Source organism: Siphateles boraxobius, unplaced genomic scaffold (genome assembly GCF_051911475.1).
Source record: "Siphateles boraxobius isolate OS27281-9 unplaced genomic scaffold, OSU_SipBor_1 48, whole genome shotgun sequence".
NCBI lineage: Eukaryota > Metazoa > Chordata > Actinopteri > Cypriniformes > Leuciscidae > Siphateles > Siphateles boraxobius.
Genome location: NW_027509119.1, coordinates 8,336,428 through 8,359,635, shown reverse-complemented (window position 1 = coordinate 8,359,635; position 23,208 = coordinate 8,336,428). Strand labels below are relative to the sequence as shown.

General features: G+C 36.6%; 1 protein-coding gene across 2 annotated transcripts in view; it reads right to left on the bottom strand.

Annotated features, from left to right (window-relative positions):
* Nucleotides 1–18,948, bottom strand: part of rap1gds1 (RAP1, GTP-GDP dissociation stimulator 1) — a 56,182-nt gene extending 37,234 nt beyond the window's left edge. Inside the window, exons 1-4 of one of the 2 annotated variants that reach the window (XM_077201853.1) lie at nt 18,581–18,948; nt 16,006–16,113; nt 9,157–9,279; nt 2,047–2,172 (exon numbers count right to left, since the gene is read on the bottom strand). In XM_077201853.1, the coding sequence (XP_077057968.1) occupies nt 2,047–2,172; nt 9,157–9,279; nt 16,006–16,113; nt 18,581–18,584 (361 nt within the window). In that variant the 5' untranslated portion in view covers nt 18,585–18,948. The remainder of the gene's footprint in view (nt 1–2,046; nt 2,173–9,156; nt 9,280–16,005; nt 16,114–18,580) is intronic. The other variant, XM_077201852.1, reaches the window with a different exon arrangement.
* Nucleotides 18,949–23,208: the final 4,260 nt, after the last annotated feature.

The following is a 23,208-nucleotide window of genomic DNA, read 5'->3' as shown; positions in this document are numbered from 1 at the left end:
TTATTTTGACTGTGTAGCAAATTTCGTTTGCTACAAACAACTTCAAAAATAAATAAATACATTAACTGTTCTAAGGGTAAACTGGTTAAAAGTGATGAGCACTCGCAAGAGATTTAGACTCATATCAGTTTGCCAAATAAAACTTTCTTGTGTTCATGTTCCTTTTTAAACAGGACCTTTGAGCGGCGCATATTGATGTGCTCACTCCTCTTTTTAAAAATAGCCAGACTGTGGTTGTCTCACAGCCATGAACCATTGCTGGGTCCCAATTCGCCTACTTATACTACGCCCTAAAAGTATGTACTTTTGTGGTGAAGAAAAAATACATACTTTTGAGTGTGTAGCAAAAGAGTAGGCAAGCTTTGGGACAACCTACTTTATCATCTTTAACGGACAGCTCTGTCGCTTAGTTTCGTGCATCCTGTCACCGTAAACTGCCCTGTCAATCATCTTGTCACAGTTAAATTCCTCCATTCAATATAATTCCATTTCCTACAGTTTCGGGGAGAAATGTATTAGCACGTTGATCTGCCAGTCGTGGATCTTTAATGCAGAGACTCTCCTCGTGTGTTTGCAATTTGAATATGATGATGCATTTAAAAGTTAATGGCTAAACGCATCTATACAAAAGTTCACAATGCTGCTGCCGATGCAATATAATGAGGACAACATTGAATAAATACATTTTCGTCAGGTTGGATACTGATAATTAATCCCTCAAACCCCTTTATCTAAACCTCTCTACATAACCGCCGGACTCGCACATCCTCCATGTTTGTAGTTCTAATCGAATCCTCGTCCAAGGCGCGATGGATTGTGGGCAATATTAGCTGTTAGAGTGCACCTGGATCTGCACTTCAGATTCTGACCGGAAATAGTAGACTATCGGGGTATCTGTGAAATACTCATTCTGGCATACTACGACGTACTAATTATATTTGCAAATACTATTAGGACGGATAGTATTATCATTTATTCAAATTATGGTATGCAAATTAGGACGCACCACATGATTTACTACTTGCTGATTGGTTACAGGTGGTGTTAGGGGAGGGAGGGACATTATCGTTCTAGAGAGCATTTGATTGGAGAAAATTCTGCGGAGTGCGGGATGAGTCAGCAATATTTTTGGACTGTGCATTTTAAATGCATTTACCTGCTAAAAGGGAATTTGTCAGTTCAGAGGTACACTATAATTACACAAAGTAAAACTCTTTCATCCTACTGTTTTTATGATTAATGTTTCATAGGTTTAAGTACCCCCGGATGGAAATAACTGGATTTAGTCAATAAATCTGCAGAAAAATGGCTGCTTCTTCATGTTTTCATCAGTCAAAATCACCAGCCTCAGCCGTGATCCAGAGAGCTGCTCGACAGACACCCTCAAACGCACTCTTGGGAACGGCATGCTTCCCGTTTTTCATCCAGACAAAGCTCTTATCTTTTCCCTAAACTCTATAAGTCCCAAAGGTTTAAGACTTCTACAACATACAGGTCAATACGGTTCACACCACTGTACTGTTACGAGTACAAAGCAAGCAAAGGGAGCAAGACACATTAAAGCCATAAATCATACTGTACACACTCCCTACAGAAAAGAGCAAAAATTCAGAGTTGACAAGTTAGCATTAAGATATCGTTTCAGTTATCAACCACTGCTAGTTCATCAATATGGTTTAAGTACAGAATAATTAACAATGGACTGTAACATTAATGATAATTAATTGTTGAAAGTGTGCATGAATTCAATAATTCAATGGTCTGAAGTCAATTAACCCACTCATACCATATTCACGTATCATCTATGGGACGATAAGAATTTGGGAATGGTATAAGCTCTTGTGCAATTACCTTTTGTTAACCATGTGCGAAATGAATGTGTGCAGGAAGAGTTTAGCCATGCATCTACAATCTATCATCCTCATGTCACTCCTTCAGACAACTGCACCAGCAGTTCCCCTTCAAATCATCCAAGAGACACGAAAATATCTCACTGACGATGCACCGGGACTTGGAATGGCTGAGGGAGCGATAATGGGCACTTACGGCTGTCGTAGCAGATGTTGCCGAGGGCTCGTCCCGTCTGGAGCAGAATTTCCTGGTCCTTACAGTTTAGCAGCTGAACCAGTGGAGGAATGAGCCCTGCTTCCACACACGGGCTTCTCATGAACTCTGCAGAGAACGCCAACAATTAAAGCTCAAGAAATCATTATCAGATAAATACTTACCGATTTAAAATCTAGCTCATGTTCACTTTCTGTTGTGCAAGCAATGTCTGTGTGGTAGAGTCAACCAAACAAGTTCAATGCCTTTGTTCATCACTAAATATAACCACACAAAATGTGTCTGGTCAAAGAATGTACAAGATTGCTAATTAAAATACTAAAATTTTTGGTGCATAATGGGAACAAAAGATTATTCTCTAACAATAATTACACTTTTTATCATTTTATCCAATAATAATTTATCTTGATTGATTTTACTTGATCTAATTAGCAATTTGTTAGTATTCCTTTTTAGGATTTATGACTAGATGTTTATGGACATTGTAGCATGGAGTTATATACCTTATAGGGGTGGAACGGTACATGTATTAGAATCGAAAATCATATTGAATCGAATCGGTACGTGTGTCACGGTTCGGTGCACGAATTTACACGTAGAATACACGGTATAAAAATAAATAAAAATCTAAATAGCGATAAAATTCACTCAATTCGCGTTTGGTCTGAACGCAGCATAATGAACAGACTGCGATGTCAATATTGCAATGCTGAACTGTGTGTGTACGCTCGCGAGAGAGGGAGAGGCGTGGGCGCGATCGAACTGTGTGTGTGTGTGTGTGTGTGTGTGTGTGTGTGTGTGTGTGTGTGTGAGAGATAGAGAGAGAGAGAGAGAGAGAGAGAGAGAGAGAGAGGCGCGATCGAACTGTGTGTGTGTGTGTGTGTGTGTGTGAGAGAGAGAGAGAGAGAGAGAGAGAGAGAGAGAGAGAGAGAGAGAGAGAGAGAGAGAGAGAGAGGCGCGATCGAACTGTGTGTGTGTGTGTGTGTGTGTGTGTGTGTGTGTGTGTGTGTGTGTGTGTGTGTGTGTGTGTGTGTGAGAGAGAGAGAGAGAGAGAGAGAGAGAGAGAGAGAGAGAGAGAGAGAGAGAGAGGCGCGGGCACGATCAAACTGTGTGTGTGTGTGTGTGTGTGTGTGTGTGTGTGTGTGAGAGAGAGAGAGAGAGAGAGAGAGAGAGAGGCGCGGGCACGATCGAACAGTGGAAACAAAAACATACTCCGTAAACATATAATTCAAACTGCATAGTGTTTACATATATTTGTGTACACTCGCAATAAAACACAACATTGTGCTTTTGTTACACTCTCTTGTCAAACTGTAACCTACAACTGTCACCCAACCAAAATCGCACGCACACACACACACACACACACACACACACACACACACACACACACACACACACACACACACACACACACACAAACACACACCCACAGTTTTACTTTTAAATTACACATTCTACATTGATTAAAAAAAGAAAATCAAATGTGGTTTTTAAATGGTAGCCTAGTATTATTTTATACGGAAATCAATTATTTATAATTCAGATGAGAATAAAGTTAGGGTTATTTAAAATGAAGAAAAAAATATATATTGATCTGAAATATGGCAAATTAATTTTAAATTCATTCAAACATACCAAACATATCGCAAGGTCTTTGTCTTTTTATTAATTTAATTAACAAACTAATTAAATTATATAAAACTATTGTCAGTGCACTACAAATAAACTGGTTCTATGCCTTTATTAATAAAACTTATTTAAAAAATACAAGGCTTAAAACATTTATAAAAATGCCTTCTGCATTTTTGTTTTGCTTTTCACTCCATTGTATCGAAATCGTACCGAACGGTGATGTCTGAACCGAACCTTGACTTCTGTGTACCGTTCCACCCCTAATACCTTATAGTATTTATTAATATTCTGAATTAGCTTTTATTTTTAGACTTTTAGTTTATAATTTAAGTTTACTTAAAATGTTAGTATTTTGTCAGAGTTTTTTTTTTTTTTTGGTCATTACTTTTAATTATACTAATTTTATTTTAGTTAGATGCCAAAGCAACATTCAGGCAAAGTTTAAGATTGTTGTCTAATATTTACATTTGATTTTATTTCAGATCATTTTTAATAGCTTTAGTTAACAAAACTGGCAAGCAGCATCACTCACATTTTCTAAAAATTAGAGTAATTTTTATTTTACTAAAGATATCCACAAACCAACCAGACATAAAAGATTGAATTCTCCAAATGTTTAAATGTTTGTAAGTGGTCACATTTTTCTTGTGGAAGATTTAATGTACAAGTTTAGGTTTTCCATCTAACATCTACATCGACATTTTATTTTATTTCAGCTTTCTTTGTAATAGTTTTAGTAAACAATAACAACACCGGTACCATGGAATTACCATCTGATCAATGTGCATTAGTAACACCGCAGTAAATCACACTGTAGCAAATGCATAATTTAAATCCCTAAATATATCTTTCCTAATAGAAAGTGCTGGAGACATCAGTGGACGAAACACAGATGATCCCAGAGGAATCGTGACAGCTGAACGCCAGCAGGAGCTGCCGGAGATCTGGCACACCGGCAAGCCACTGTCATTAGCTACCAAGCAAACTGCTAAAAGGCCATTCATTATTTTAACCTTTTTATCTCGGGCACTCTCCATACACTTCCAAACCCCAGCTCTATCTGTCTGAAGAAACACTCGTGTAATTAGACTAAGAGCTTTAGGTGAAGAAGAACACGGACTCAGGATGATGTGCTAGAGCTGTAATTACAAAGCTAAAAGCTTCTTTTAGAGAAAAGAGATTTGGGAAAGATTTAATAATTGCTGGTTTTCTCCAGGCTTTGTTTTTTTTAATAAACCAAACCAGAGCCTGGTAAATATTTAATGAAAGTTATAAAAAAAAAAAATTTAAAAAAAAATGATTTACCGGTACTTCAAAACAGTCAACAGAAAGACTAATTAAGCTGATCTAAGAACATAGAATAACATGCTGCACTGGTGTGTTCTCACAATAAATTGAATTGCAAAAATACATTTGATTTGCTGTTGTGCATAACAAGGTAAGTCATCTGTTGACGAACGACTGGCTCTTTCAAACGGTTCGAAACAGACTGAAATGATGCCCACAAAGCAAAGTGGACGAGTACATTTAAAGCTCTCCCATCTAGTTTCGTCTGCCAAGCTGTTATTCTGTTAACATCACATCTGTGATTGGATTTTAAAAAATAGAAAGCTATATTAAAATAGAATAATGTTGCTAAAAGTTGCAAATGGTACAATCATAAAAGCACAATACATATTAAATGTTATAAATAAAAACAACGATCAGATGTGCTTGATTTACAAGTGCGAAAAAACCTCATTGGTCACAAGTATGGTTGAGCTTTCGTTGACCATATTTGATGAGCTCGATGTATGTGCGTTAATCGAATTTATTTAAGAATTAAATCTCTTTTGATGATAGATTTATGTATGGGCAATATTTAATGTGCCTTTCTGTAGGTTTTGATTGTTAAACTGTGACTAACCTAGTCACCAACATTATTATTTATAATTGGTATTATTTTTATTTCTATTATTGCTACTGTAGTCCCTTTATCTTTTTATTTATAATTTTGAATATGTTTATGCATGTATCTCATCATTTATGCGCTATATGTTTTGCTGGATTTCTTGTAGTTTATTTGAAACCAAACCCGTGTCACAATACTTTAAAGATTTTTTTGTTAAGGTATTTCTTTTTCCCGTAGGGAACACACATTGTATATTGTACATGCTAACACTGAATAAACATGTCAAAAAAATCAACAAAAATAAATCTGTTCATTAATTAAAATGATTGATGTTTCTCTTTGGTAGACTTGGATTAAACCGCTCGATTCATAAGGATTACTTTTCCAATGTCTTTATGTACTTTTTGAAGCTTGAATATGTTGTTTACCTAGACTTTCAATGGATGGACAGAATATTATGAGAGAATATTAGAAAGATATGCATTTGAGTTTCAAAGATGAATGAAAGTCCTATAGGTTTGGATGACATGAGGGTGAGTAAATGATGACCGAATTTCATTTTGGGGTGGACTGTCCCTTTAATATCTTATAAAACATTATAGTCACAGACAGAGAAATCAGATTGAAATCAGGACCTCAACAACTAATCAATAAAACTGATAAAGAAAATACGCTACTTATTTTTACATTTAAATGATGTAATGCAAGTATTTATGTTTTTTGACAAAACCTACATTAAGTTTATATTGCATGCAATGTTTGTATTTTAAATTCCTTTTTGCAGACTATGTACAACAAACATTCATACACTTACATTTATTAACGTGTTCCCTTGAATAAAATACAGCATCTTTTTTATCAGTTTAATTGATGATTTAAAGCAATAATTGATGTATTAATTATCAAAACAACTGTTAGTTGCAGCCCTTATTGAAATTTGATTAAATTTGATTGTTTACTGCAGGAAAAGTGATTTATTTTCTCATTTAGTACTGCATATCTCAGGATTGCATCATGTGTGTTTATGAGTCAACTTTTCTCATAACAAATTTAAATCTGTTTTGTTTGTCTGGTTCTGCTGCACTGATCTCATAGCTTACATGCGAGGCTATCATTTCCTTCACACTGCCAACAGCAGTAATAATGACACGCATTATGGCCACAGACTCCACTGCACCATCAGTGAAACTGAGGGAGAACAATCAGAACAGCAGAGACAAACAAACAGACCTATGAGGGGTAAAACACTATTGAAAAATGCTATTAAGCAGGTTTCTATTAAGAATAATATTACAGACTAGCACTAAGGCCAGTGAAAATGAAGGCAGAATATTAAGGCTCAGAATTCAGATTATTGCCTTATTTTATTACCTCTATCTGTCCTCAATATTCACTCATTAACATTTTTTCACATTTAAAAACAATACTGTTATTTTAGTATTGTTGAAATTTGTATTAATATTTTGAATTACTTTTTATATTTTCCGTTTTCTTTTTCAATGTAATTAAAGTTTTAGTAGTTTTGTTGTGTGTTTGTGTCATTTTTATTAGTCTTTGTTGTTTTTTAAATGTCTATACAGTTTTTATTTCAATTTTTTGTCTTGGTTATTTTAGTACATCATGTTTAAAATCAGAAATATTGCCTTGGCAACTAGTTGAAATAAAATAAGTTTTTTTTTCAAGTAACGAAAATGTTTACTTGTAATGTTTTAGTTGACAATTATAATAACCCTCCTGGGGACTGCCACGTTGAGCTATCATGACCAGCTTAATAAATTTTATATGTGACTGGATCACAAAACCAGTCACAAGTAGCACAGGTATATTTGTAGCAATAGCCAACAATACATTGTATGGGTCAAAATTATTGATTTTGCTTTTATGCCAGAAATCATTAGGATATTAAGTAAAGATCATGTTCCATTAAGATATTTTGTAATATAAAACATTATAAAACATATATAAAACATTTATTTTTGTGAGTGAATGCAGCACAATCGCAAACATAAATGGACAACTTTAAAGGCCATATTGCAGGTTGGACTACCCCTACCCAGTGAGTCAATGTATAGAAAAATAATGTAGGTTTAAATATAAATATATACTTATAAAACGCTATTAAGGCTTCTAGAGTGGTTTTTTTAAGAAATTTTTACTTCCGCATCTGAAAACCGCCAAACTGGAAGTGAGGTCAAAGTAAACAATAGGAAAGCAATGACATTTTGGACGCTGAGGAAATTGTAAATGTTTACTCGTATGATGGACCTCAGCCATATAAGTTAATTATGAGTCTGCTATGCAGCCAAGAGAGCAGGGACAGGCCAGGATTAGAAAGAACAACGGTCAGAGGAGGCAAATTGAGTTGTGGTGTGAGGAAAACAGGGCAGGTGTCTCGGTGAGAGACCAGTGTTAGCTTATAGATATATCCACGTTAGCCAACGATATGTATAACACTATGCTCAGATCACAATATTGTACAGATTATTATCATGTGTCAGGCAATAGTAGTTGTGTCAGCCATTAGGAGACAGTTTCCAGAGAAAGAGGGACTTTATAAAGGCTTTGAATGGCCCCATTTTGGTGACAATGAATAAAAAAATTATCACAATCACAACTGTCTTACTGTATAAAAACTTGTAGAAACAGCCAACACAAACATTAAAGTGGTTTTGTACGGACTGAAAATGACTATAGAACTATTTATGATAATAATAAGTTTCGGGTGCAGACTAATAGCAAACACATAAATGCATTGCACAAACCACATTCTGATGACGGACCGGGATGCAGAAGTCCCGTCTTTTCACCTGCACATAACGCACCCAGGCACGGAAGATAGCACCATCCTTTCCGTGTTCGGAAACCTGTGGACTCGAAGTCCTGACAGGCCATAATTCACAATAATTTATCACGACGATGATAAGTTGAAATACAATAACCACAGAAAACGCACTGAATCACGACCGCTCCTACTGAATACCAACCTACTCTGCACTGAGCGGACGCAGAGCCCGGCAAACGACTCCCTCTCGTGACGTAATATGATGCGATGATGAAAAAAACGTTTTTCAACACGGTCAAGGAAACTGTCATGGTTTCTACTAAATTGGTGCCCTTATGGCTTGCAAAACAATTTTAAATCCTGAATTAACTTTTCATATGGTATTTTCATACAAGTTTATATATTAATTTTGGGGGAGGGGAAACCTGCAAAATGCCCTTTAAAGGTGATTTTCTCAGTGTTTAGATTTTTTTGCACCCTCAAGTATTCAAATACTTGTATCTCGGACAAATATAGTCCTATCCTAACAAACCATACATCAATGGAAAGCTTATTTATTCAACTTTCAGATTATGTATACATCTCAATTTAAAAAAATTTACCGACGTGACTGGTTTTGTGGTCCAGGGTCACATATGGGTAATATTAAAATGTGAATTGTCCACTTACTTTTAGTGCATTTCTACAATGACATTGTTAAGTGGAATCTTTTGCGTGACGCTGCATCCACACCAGTAGGTGTCAGTAATCCAAGAAGAGCAACGACTGATGTAGTAGCACTTACCATTTTTGGCCACCTCTGCAATAATGTTGGCTACTTTTGGTGTATATGAGTTCTGCACAGACAGAAGAGTGGGCATCATGGCAAGAACACCCATCTCCCGGACCTTTTCACTAGTCTCCACATCTGAAAACAGAGTGAGAAACATCAGTGAATAATATGATACTATGAAAGTATCTGACCTGCAAACACAAAGGTTGAAGATTCAGTCACAAGTAGTGATGCAGGAACCGAAGAATCATTGAGATAGCACATGTCCAACGTGACATCTAGTTTAGATATGGTGACTTCGGTCTGACAGGTTCATGTTTCTGCAACGAAAATACTGTGATAATCTATAGACACTTTTTTTTTTACAGACAGAGATTTGAAAAACAGTTATTAACATTGTGAATCTAGTATTAGCTAGTTTTGTATATTTTCATTTTTAAAACATTTATAACAATACTAACATTATTAATATTAGTATTGACTCATACTTATATTCATATTTTATCGTACCTTGGCATTAAATTACAGAAATCTAGTTATACTGCTGCAAGCAATGTTGAGGGTAAATAATTAAGTACCGAGAGTTACGTAATCAGATTACATTTTTCAAGTAATGGGGAAAATAACGCATTACTTTTAAATTTACAACAAAATATCTGAGTTACTTTTTATAATAAGTAACCCCAGTTACTTTGTTTTTACATTTATTAACTGACAGCTCTCCTGTCCACATTTTGAGAGAAATCGTAAGCGCAGAAATATACTTTATGTATTTAATCTCGCTTTATTTACCAATGTCTTTGCTGCTGACCTTTGATGATCCAATTCAACCATACTAATAAGCAAAAATGACTTTAGATAAACATCACTGTGGAAAGCAGGGCAGGGGCATCACCTGTTGTCCACACGGTCTCGAGTCTCACGGAGGAACTCCGGACGGATAAGAGGAAGTGTGACGATAGGGAAGGACCAGGCCTGGACTTTACGTTGGTGTTTTGTTTTAGTTTATGTGGCAGCCGTCCATGAGGGGCTGCCGCTTTACTTTCGTTTTGTTGTTTGTGTTTATTTTATTATTAAACTTTTACGTTGAATGTTCACCGATTCCCGCTTCCTTCTTCCCTGAACGTGAACTTTGTTACAATCACATTTTTGGGGTTTTATGCTGAAGTAAGTGGGTTTGAACTTTCTTTTCCTGTGTCCTATTATTCTGTGATTCAGAATGGCAGCAGCTGAAAGGTTTGTTTGAGCTGCGCCCTCTACTGTACAGGCGTGAATTTACATTTCCTTTTGTATCTGCACTTTTGGTGGTGAGGGCCTTTACATTTGCCAAAAATAGAACTTATATTTATTTACTTATTTTTATTAAAAACAAACAAGCAAGTCCAGCCCAGGTGAGAAAAGGTAACACAAAAGTAACGTAACACATTACTTTCCACAAACAAGTAAATAAGTAACGCACCTACTTTTAAAAGTAACTTTCCCCAACAATGGCAACTTTCCCCAACAAAAGTTTCTAATAGAGATGCACCGATTACAATTTTCTAGGCCGATTCCGATTTCCGATTTTTCATGAGTTTGTCCTGCCGATACCGATTTTAGCCGATTACAATTTCATTTTTTCTAACCACTTTACAGTAAACACAAATATTTTATTTTCTATCTTTTCTTTAATAGAACATTTTACATAGAACATTTTTTGAACAAATTAAATTAAATACAACTATATAAATTATTACTCCTGGTGTGCGAAATTCACACATATCTAAGTGCAGTGTTAGGGTATGGAAGAACCATTTTCACTTCCAATATTCAACTAAAAAAATGTGATATATTTACTTATTTAGGAAACTAAACTTCTGTATGAAAACAGGTAATGGCAATAAAACAATATATAAATAGCAAATAAAAATAAATATAGCCTTGCAGTATAAAGATATTTCTCAAAACACACATAGGCCTATTGCAATCACTTGTACATCAATGGCAAGTTTTATTTCGCAAACAGTTCTTCTCTCATCTGCCACATGTCCAGCCAGGCTAAACAAGCGCTTAGCTCGGGCAAGTGGAGCAAGTGCAAGGAAACGATTGGGAAATAATAAAAATAATTTATTTTCTGACATACAGTAGCCTCCTCCAGTTCTTGTTAAAACACACCAGACATGCAAATTCTGTGCATTTTGGGCACTTTTGGGTGAAATCATATTTATTTTGTCCAACAAAAGTGTGCTTTCACTTTAATTGATCACGAGCAAAAATAGACTGCGCCGAAACCCCGCTGCTGCTCTCGGTGTGAAGGCACTCATTGACTACGTTTACATGCAGCCAATTTTCGGGTTATGGTCGGGTTAAGGTCACTATTCGGGTTTCTGAAACATTAGGAATAACCCGTTTACATGCGTGAGCAGAGAGTGTTACTCCTGTATACATGGAATTGCAATATCCCGATGTGAACGGCGACGCACGGTTAGCGTCTGGACGTAAGGAAAACCTTAACTGTACGTTCACACCGCCGCCGGCGAGAGCGGCAAAATTCGCTCTCGCCGCCCTGCCAGCGACGCCGTGGAAAGATTCGTGGACGCTCTGATGCTTTGACGTAGATCGAACGCGTGGTCATTATTACAACTGTATTTAAAGGGGCCACAAAGCATCAATCATGTCGATTGTTATTTTTGCAGAAAATTTATCGTTCTAGCGCGAAAATATTGCCTATAAATAGTGTTGCGCGCCTTCTTATCAAATTCAAATGATCAACCTCCTCAATTTTGCTTGGGAACTAATGTGGTCGGAACCAAAGTTTACAGGACTGCGTTCTCTGGACTCCTCTCAAACGGAGCACTTCTATATTCCGATTGGTTGCCGCCGAACCGCGTCATTGCTTATTACCATAAAGTTGACCTGACTTCAACTCTCCTCGCCGCTCTCACCGTCCAAGACGCGCCACGCCGCTCTCGCCGTAGCTCGCCGCCGACTCTGATTGAAAATGAATGACTTCCGGCCACTTTGACGCTCTCGCCGGCGGCGGTGTGAACGCACAGTAAGACGCAATATGCGTCATTTCCAATTCTTCTTCCTGTATCCAAAAACAACAACAGTTGTAGTTCGGGGCAGATAGCGATCGCCTTTGTTTGCGCTTTGGTGCTGGTACTGACCTCGCTCCAAATGTACGCTGTGCTTCGTCTCGCCATGTTTACTTCTGGTATACTGCACGCGGGTTTTTGAATGCGCCGAGAAGTTCCTCTACTCAAAAGACAAAGATTCCTTGCGAATAGAACATGCGCAGAGCACAAATCACTATGGGGATATGCCGATACGCGTTTACATGACCAAAAATTCGGGTCAGAAAAGGGGTACCCCAGGTATCATATCCCGGTTTTTCAAATCCGGGATATGCGCATATTCGGGTTTTTGCCGGGTGTTAACATGGCCGTGCATGAGCGGGTTATTGATAATATCCCGGTTTTGAACGGGTTATTGGCTGCATGTAAACGTAGTCATTGATTAACATGCACGCCGGGAAAAAACCCGCGCTGCTCATGTTTGCTGTGTGAAATGGCCGTAATTCACGAGGTTGCGCAATGTTAATCGCGCGGCACCCGAGTGCATTTGACCGGCAAAAAAATCTGAATATGTCAGAATTTGGGCTATCAGACATGGCCGATCACGTGAAAATCGGCCGATTCCGATCACCAGCCGATCAATCGGTGCATCTCTAGTTTCTAACACAACGGCTGATGTAGATGGTAAATTTTACTCTTTTTTTTGTTTGTTTCTAATGTGTTGCTATTGTTATTAAAAAATAAAACTGTTAAAATTGTTTTTGTTAATTAAAATAAAGCTGAAATAAAATATAAATATATAGAAATGTTGCCTTGGCAACTAACTGAAACAAAATAACTTTTACTAACACAATTTTAAAAAACCTTAAAGCTCCCGTCGGCAACAATTTTTTGATCATATTCAGTGAAATCGACACTATAATCCGACAGAACAACATAAATAAAGTGGTTTTAGAAAAAAGACCGAGCTTCTAACTCCACCTGGAGCGTGTTATTTGTTTTGGAAAAATCCACCCGTCCCGGATCATCGGGTCCAATCAGCGCAGGGCAGGGCTTGACATTAACTTTTTGAGGCACTTGTCCTTCGGACAAGTAAATTTATGTTTCACTTGTCCATGCACAAAAGTCACTTGTCCGGGTAAAGATTTATAATTTTATCTAGGGCTGCACGATTTGGGGAAAATGTCATATTCCTATTATTGAGATCAATATTGCGGTTGTGATATGCGATTGCGATATAATAAACAAATGGTTTCATGAGTCAACTTGTTTGGTTCTAAACCAAATGCACACACAGATTAGTGATAATTCTGAAATTAGCAATAACAACTAAATGATTGATAACACCTATAATGATCAATAAGCCATTGATGTTTGGATAAAAATGAACTGTCTAACAGGTAGGACATATACAGAAATTGAATAAAGTTATCAAACAGTCTGCGCAGCATAAATTATAAATTATATATAGACTACTCCTTATTAAAGCTACACAAGTTCTTTAGTCAAGAGCAGTGAGTAATTTTCTCTGTTCCCTTTGTTCTTTCATTAACTTTACTGACAGAACACTTTATTGGTAGCTGGCCCTTTAAGAGCAGCCGCTGTGGACAGAGACGCGGATCTCACACGCGCCTCATTCTCTCACGAGTCACAACTCTTTATGTCCATCATAAGACTGCTCTTGTGTTATGAAGATACTCGACAAATGACATTTTGGCTTAATTGTGTGTGTTGATTTCGTTCAAGCGCGAAAGAGAACTGTATTCTGCCGCGCGGTCTGTGCATGCGCATCATACTGGTGCGCGTCTTTCTGCGAGTCACATTCAGGACATTCACAGGCCATTCACATTCAGGACATGTCTTCGTTTCAAATCTGTAAAATTAAATCTGTAAAATAGACGTAACGAGTGGCACATAACGTGAAGTAACATGGCATTTTATTTTGTTTGAAATTTAACTTGTCCGGTCGGACAACTAATTTTCTCTTCTACTTGTCCTACAAAAAATCCACTTGTCCCGGACAAGCGGACAAGCCTTAATGTCGAGCCCTGCAGGGGGTTGTGAGATCTGACTGTCAATCACAGGTCGTGCACACGCCACCCCTCGCGAACGTTACAATCACATGCACACGCCTGAAGTTCGCGCAGTAATGAAGAGTGATGGCGGAAAAGATTCCAATTCCTCGGTTAACCTCAAGAGCTAGGAGGTCAAAAACAACGCAGGAAAAGAGAACACCTGCTGAAAATAAAGAAGTAAAGAAAGAAAGTGCGCAAATAAACCAGGATCAACATCGGATCGGCATTAGAAAGGTGGAGAGATTTACGTGATTTAATTGGCTTAATTGGTTCAAGCTGGATGCAGAGCTTGCAACATTTCTTCTCCACAGGTAATTGTGCTTTATCAACCAGTTACTTTATTTCTTAGTGTTATGTTAGTAATCTAAGTATGTTTGCCCTAATGTGTTGGTATGGATAGCTAACGTTAGCACTTGTTGGGCAGGTTCGTTTGTTTGCACTGAAATCCGTGTGAATGTAACGTTAGGTGGATAAACATGTCCAGATGAAGGGATAAAGTTCGGCTTTTAGGAAGAATCAATGCTACTCTCTTTCTTACGAGAGTAAGAACAGTAGTAAAGCTACTGTTATTGTATGTGCTATCTTACTAGCTCTGATATATAAGCAGTAGAAAAATGTACAATGACCATGTCTGCCACATACAGCAATAATAGCGTTTCAGACAGACGATGGTGTTTATTTACGTTTAATTGGTGGGTAATCCATTTCGTAACAATCTACTCCAAAATGACAAAACAACAATAACAAAATACTTCATGGTGTTGATGGATGCTGATGAGACGGGCGCGTTCACAGAAAATCTGGTGCACTGGCACTGACGAGCACGAAGCCACGAACTCGGTGGGAGGGTATTCGTTGATAGTGGGGGAGGGGCTTGAGAGATGTAAACATTCAAAATTTTGCCTAAGTCCACTCAATCTGCTGACTTGCCGACTGGAGCTTTAAAAATAATTAAATTAATTTAAAATTAATACATACTATAATTGTGCATAAAATAACATTGATTCACAAGGTTGATACAATAAACAGAAATAACCATGATGAAAAACTAGCCACTGAATTTGCCAAAGTTTGCAATGGCATTAATCTTTGAAAGATAAAGTTTTGTCTGAAGCACTTAAAGGCATTTAAGTAAACTAAACAACCATGAGTATATTCTACTTTGTTTTCATTGAGTCTGTATAGTCAGTGTTTATTTTTGACAGACATAAATTCTCATCACAAAGTCTACTACACACATTTACCACTCCTATTCTGTTATTTTCAGCATAACCATTCATGGAAACTGATACACCATTATTCTAATTATAGGCCTATACATTTTCCAAAATGTTCTATTATTAATGTATAAACCATTTAATGTAACCTCACCCTTAAATGGCACATAAAACTTAGTCAGATGATCTTTTCCGATCTAAATGAAAGAATAATGTTGGGGAGAATTGAGCTTTCCATTGCAGTTTAAATTATGCTTTCCATTTATTTAATTTTTTATATCTTTGGCTACATTAATCGCAGCAACGTGACACGCAGCAGTGACACTGCAAGGTCCTAATCAACAAAATGGATTTTATTCAACCCTGCATCCTTGGATAACCAGAAGATAATATATATGAGCCCTGAGCTTAAGTTAAGGTTCCTTCCCTTCGCTCTTTCTTTCAATCGTTCTTTATTTCAGCTTCTAAGTAAAGATAAAAATGAACAGCTATATAAAAGATATGCAGACTTACTATTGTGGGCCAAAGCTTTGAGCAGGCAGTCCAAGCAGCCCTCGACGCTGTCTGAAGCGCTGTCTGCCGATGAGAGCTTCAGCGTCTTCAGGGCTTCGCTTAGGTTATCTGCGGATGACGGGGAAATAAACAACAGCTTTATATCGCCATAAGGTTATAACTGCAGAAAATTATGTAAAGATAAAATACTTGTGTTTATAAGGCAGTGTTCTAAAGGATCACAAATCATTTAACTTCACAAGGCTTGTTAAAGAATTAAATTTAAAAAAATGAAAGTGCCCCTATTATGCTTGTGCGAATATTACCTTTCATGCAGTGTGTAATAAAGCCGTTTGTGAAGTTTTAAAGATCAAAGTGCACGACAAATAAAGTTATTGTCTCAAAGAAAGAATCCAGAGCTAAGATTCAGATATGGAAATAGGAGTTAAGTTTCGGGCATGCGCTGTAAGCGGTAGACCAATCACAACAGACTGGGCCATCTGACCAATAAGAGCAGAGCAGGTTCTCGGAGAGGAGAGGTTTAGAGAGACAACAAACTGTTTTAAGACTCTTTGAGAAATGAGGTGATGTGCAATGTTTATTATAAGAAAATTAGAGAGTTTTTGCCCTTGGATGCCTGAAAACCTATTGTAGGGACTCTCCAAAACAAAATTAAAAAGCCAAATATACTGATTTGATCTTTTTTTTCTTTTTTTGTTGCAATTTTCAAGAACAGCCTTCTTTGTCTTCGGTTGAATATAAAAAATATGAATCTTTGAGAAATTGTACAAAAAAGCTACAATTCTTTAAACATAAGTTTTCACATGTTCTACAATATATCGAAATATAAAGTAAGAAACTGCAGTTAAGGTTTTTGAATTCAGCAAACACACAATGCTTTTGGGTGTATACGTCAAAAACTATAACACAGGGCAGAAATAGTATCAGGAACTTAAACTTGTTGGCTAGTATTATGCAATAATTTTCAGTCATTCAGTCAAGTACAAAAAAAAATGACAACAAAAATAACATCAGTTTCAATCTGATTTGCTTACTGTACACAACTACAAGAGCACACTTTCTAATCTGTGATGTGCAATATTAATACGGTGGAATGGCCCTTTAGCAATCAGCAAATAAGATGAAACAAAAAGAAACATCCGCAGATACTGTGGTTTGTAATATAGCTTTGTCATTACTTTAGGACTTGTCAGAAACTGACCCATACGTGCAGCTCTGGTGTAACTGATGCATGTTACTCGTGTTATTGTGAATGATACAGCCATGCATTTTATACTTTTTTTCTTTTTCTATTTCTTTTTTTCAAAAATCAGTTAAGAAAATAAAAGTTTTTAAAAAAATTCTGCCACTTCACTCAAACATCATTATATGGTATAATAAAGTCAGTTGCAACTTTCATTTCATGTCAACTTTAAAGAAATAGTCCAAAAATTTTAATTCGGACATCATTTCCTCCCTCTCATGTCTTTCCAAACCTGTGCAACTTTTCCTGTCAAATACAAATATATTTTGACAAATGTCTCAGGTTTTTTTTTTGTCCATGTAAAAGAAGTCAATGGTCACCGAAACTAACATTCTTCAAAATATCCTAATTTTTGTTCTGCAGAAGAAATACAGATTTAGAACGGCGGGAGGGTGAATAACTTACATAATTTTGAGGAAATAAAATAAAATAATGTGTGTAACATGTTTAAGTGCCATCATTTAGTGTAAATGACAAACGTAGCAGAATGAATATAGTACTATGTGTCCGTTTTCCCCTCACAATGTTTATTCTTCTTTCTATAATAACATTAATGATAATACTAAATGATTAATCATAATATTAGATTTGCTGTCACATAATGGATACTAGGAGTACATAAGACAAAAAAGGTTGGGGATCACTGTCCCAACACACCGCAGCCCATCCCTTGATCACAATACATTAAGCGTATGTTTGCTTATATGTGACCTCTGCAGACTCACAATCTTGCTATTGGATGATCCAAATTGTTCATATTCATTCTAATAACTTTAACATGCACTGAGGAGCGCAACAAGCCAGGGGCTATTTATCTAGTTCACATATTTGTGTCAAACATTACATCACAGGCTGTCAAACAACACTGGGCACAGATGTCTAAGAAATAGAAACTTAATTTCCTGGCAGCAGGGATGAACATAGATTCCCAGCAGATTTAAATACTCATCTCATCAGCTGTTTTCAAACAGTGGCGATCACCTCACCAAACCAGATTAATAATTGGCTCCAAAGATGAAGGATGATGAACATGTGTTGTCATGTTGTGCATTTGTGAATAAACCATGGAAACGTTACATCACAGACTCTCTTAAGGATGAGTTTCTGCATACTGTCTCCAAATCACGTAATGTTGAACATGGGCACACTCTCGAGTCTGTTTGTGGCTCAAAACCATCAGTTACAGCCTGAGCTGCTCACACACACACTTATTAGTGTGCATTTGTCATGTGTATTGCATTTGTAAACGTGTAATACTGATCAAGAGTTCATATTCCCTCTAATCTCTAAGTTACCAGATATCTGCAAATCTTCATGTTTCGCCTTACTTACCCATCTGGCTAGTGTGTGTTATAGTCCAAACGGTCTCCGATTGTAGTCTCTGGAGGACTAACTATGCTGGTTATCTTGAGGCGGGGACCGGGTCGGTTTTGGTTCGCTTGTCAGATAGATATCCGGGCAAGGCCCACCTTAACCCGCGCTGCTCCGGTTAAAACAGCCTCTACAGCTCCAGATGTACCGGGGAGATGAATACACCCGGGCGAAATCCCTCAGTTCTGATGTCGGGAATTACGTAATTTTATCCGAAGAGATGAATGCTCATGTGCATCATAGTAAAACCAGTGCCACTTCAGAAGCACTTCCTTCTTGTGAGCAAGCGGTCTGATTCTCTCTGCACAGCAGACGAGAGGTGACGCCCCGCCTTCCACTCATCTGATTGGTTTGTGATCTGTACAGATGGTTCTTGTCTGTACGCTGATTGGTAGACTAGGTTGTCAGTAAAACAAGCCGCGCCTCCCTAGGGATTTGTTCGAGTCATGTTGCTTACAACTCAAATATGAAATGGGAAGTGATGGGAAGTCCGATTCGTTTACGCGAATCGGCTCTTACGAACGGTTCGTTTACAATTAAAGCTTACAAAAAAATAAATCAGTGATTCGTTTATGTTGTGACGTCATTACGCCATCGCGTGGTCAGTCTGTTTGTTACGTTTTATTTCGATTATGATTATTTGTAAGACCATTTCATGCGTCCCATTTGAGTTTTTGCATTAATTATGTATAGAGTTTCAATATAGTTAGCTGTTACATTCAAATTTATTCACATGTTTTGGCTGGACAACTTCCATTATATCCAGTTATCCATAATAAACTGCTGTTTTAAGTAGCCTAAGTTGTATCTGCTATTAAGATAAACTCACGTTTAGCCTCTTGAATTAGTAAATTGTAATGTTTAATATGTCAAATGCTGATCCAACCAGAAAACAACAGGTAAGATGTCTACTAGTTTATTCACACCTCTAAATAATCAAGTTACGCCCTCTACTGGACGTTCTACGTGAATATAATATCCGATTTTCTTTAGTAATTCTGTAACTGTGAGAATAAAATGATGATAATAAAAATATTATAATGATCCATGGATTTACTATATCATTATAGACCGAATGTCTGATTTGAATGACAGTCTAGGAAAATAACACCTCCATATTTATTAATGCAGAAAAAAAAATCTGCAGTACCTAAATGTTAAACAAATCTTTGTATATAAATATTATATTTTTCTGATATAATAAAGTTCTGATTTGCTCCACCAATATATACTTGCAGAATGTAAAGCAATTAGAAGTGTTGTTATATTTAATTTGTTAATATTTTCCCAACTTTTTTTCATTTGAATATATTTTAAATGTAAAAAAAAAAAACTTTTATACTACACTGCATCATCAGTTTGTCCACGAATCATTGCTGAACAATTAAACAATTAAACATTGCTTGCATCTGATATATTTAAAGTTTCATATAAAGCTGGTAAATCCAATTTTAAATTACACAATAGACACATTGGTAAAGTTTAATGAGAAGCTGCAAAATAATGTATTGTATTATCAGTGGATTATTGTATAATTTCATCTTTACAATCATTCTCAAAAAAAAAACTATAAAAGCAGACATAATGGCATATGGAATGCCAGACCTGACATAATAATAAATAAATAAATATCTGAAGAAATGTAAAAAATAATATGCATACTTATTACCCCCAAAAAAGACTTTAAAAGAATAGTTAAGTATGAACTGATTGTAATGTTTTTAGTCACTTGAAATTAAATTGTATAATAGTTTAAATCTATAAATTAGCTGAACTTTAGAGCTCTTTTTAACTCCCTTAAGTATGATTTAAGCACCTCTTTATAAATAATTTCATAATTATAATCCCGATCGAGTTTTTTGTGCCCCCAATCCGTGGTGTGCAGTGGTGTTTTAATATGAGCAGGCTCAAAGTCCTCACACTTTTTATATGTAAATTCATGTCCCAGTTACACTTAAAGTTGTTACATTTTCCTAGTTAAATAAACATTACATTAAAAAAGATAAACCGAATACAATTCTATTTTGTATTAATTAACTATGTGATTAATGTTCTTTTTATTAATCATCTATCATAATCAAGTTAGCGTTTTAAGCATTTTTACTCCAAAATAATAACTAACTGCAGAAACAATTTAAAGAATATATTTTATTTGTGAACTGAAGTTCAGGTGTTCTTTATAATAGTCAACTTAATCTCATCAGTCCTCAATCTCAGTACACACATGATCACAGACACGAAGTACCTTTAATTTCACCAAGCTGATTGCTAACTAAAATCCCCTGCATTCATCATGTTTTCAAGCTATTTCAAGTTTGATTTTGATTTTTATTCCCATTAACGCATTCATTTTGTTAATTCAGACTGATTTGCAAACGTGCACAAAAACAAGAGGCGTGATATATCGCACAAACCAATCATAGCGCGCTGGAGGCATTGCCTCCTCTCACATCACGTTCATTCTTAAGGGAGTAGTTCACTTTAAAATTAAAATTAGCCCATGATGTTTAATAAAGGCCTTCTGAAGCAAAGTAATCAGTTTGTGTAAGAAAAATATTCATATTTAAAACTTTATAAAGTAAAATTACTAGCTTCCGGACAAACGAACATACGGATTGAGTATTGAAGAGCAACTAATCCAAGTAATGGGACGTACTGCTGATTTTTACACAGCGCCATGACGCATTTCGCTACTTCTGACGTCATAAGTTTCGTAAGTTGCGCTTTAAGGCTGATTTATACTTCTGCGTCGGACCTACGCCGGAGCCCCTACGCGTAGGTTTTCATTTATACTTCTGCGTCGTTGTCCGCGTTGACGCACAGCCTACGGCGTAGCTACGGCGTAAGTTCGACGCAGAAGTATAAATTGGGATTTAGGCGTAAGTAGACTGCGTATGGCCGCTTGGCCAGAGGCTAGAATTTTACTTTGTAACGTGTTAAATATTAATATTTTTCTTACACAAACTCATCGCTTTGCTTCAGAAAGCCTTTATTAACCACTGGAAACGTGTGAAGTTCGTTTATGATGGATAGATGCACTTTTTCGAGCTTCAAACGGATGGTTCCAATCCACTGCCATTATAAAGCTTGGAAGCGTCAGGGTGTTTATTAATATAACTCCGATTGTATTCGTCTGAAAGAAGAAAGTCATTTAGGCTTAAGGGTGAATAAATCATGGAGTAATTTTCATTTTAAAGTGAACTACTCCTTTAATTACCCTCCACTTAACCCACTGCGCGCTTTTTGGTAAAAGTCAATGGTCAGGAAAGTCACGAAAAACGCGGACTCCCGCTTTAACTTTTCCTGCTGGTGTCGCTGTTGTTCAATGGTACTTTAGAAAAACTAGTGATTCATACACTTTTTTTTTTTACGTTGTTTTATTTATGTAATATGGGTTATTTTCTCATCCAACTTTTTTGAGGAGGTCCCTGATGAATATTGTAGCTATCTGCCGATAACGAGTCCCGATCCGATAACCCTACTTTATATATTACGTGCTTGGTACACACTGCACACTTAAGCACATTCTAGAGAGTTTTTCTTAGGGGCAGGGGCTCAAATGTCTATCTATCAAATACATATATAATATTCTACCGATCCTTGAGATCGTCTTGGGACATCCCTGACTTCTGTAGTCTTTGAAATATGGTTTGCTGAATGTGCTTGCAAGCTTTATGGAAAAATATACTTTAATAATTGAATTTCAGTTGTAACTTGTAGCCTATGTCTTTGAAATTTCTGTCATCATTTACTCACCCTCAAATTGTTCCAAACCTGTATTAATTTATTTCTTGTGCTGAAATGAAGATATTTTGAAGAATGTGGTATAAACAGTTTCTGGTCCCCATTGACTTCCATAGAATTTTTGATAAAATGTTTATATATATTTTTCTATACTATGAAATATTGCTACTGTCAACTGTCTGGTTACCAACAGCATTCTTCAAAATATCTTCTTTTTCAACAGAAGAAAGAAACTCATACAGTTTTGGAACAACATGAGCGTGAGTAAATTATGACATAATTTTCTTTTTTGGGTGAACTATCCCTTTAAGTTGCCTTTTATGTCATTAATATCTTATCTGCAAATAGGCATAATATATTTTAGCCTAAAGTTGACAATACAAACGAGCACATTTAATACAAATAAGCAGACTTAAAGGTGCTCTAAGCGATGTCTCACGTTTTTTAGGCCAAAACATTTTTGTAACATACAGCAAACATCTCCTCACTATCCGCTAGCTGCCTGTCCCCTGAACACACTGTAAAAAAATGTGGTCTCTGCAGACACCCCAGGCTCCACAAACAGCAACAAAAACAAACTGGGCTAACCCGCACCACGAAACATAACAAACTGTTCCAGCAAATAACTGACAAGAAGGACTTGGGGGGTTAGAGCGCGGATGAGGAGGAGGGAGGGTCTAGCTAGCCTCCGTTTTGTTTGACAATACTTTAAACGTCAACAAGAAGTGACGTCACCCGACATCGCTTAGAGCACCTTTAATTTTCAAAAGAGAATATGGAAGCATCTGAATCTTTGTTTTCACTGTATTTTTCACCTTTGCCCAACGTAGCATTGAAGAAATGTG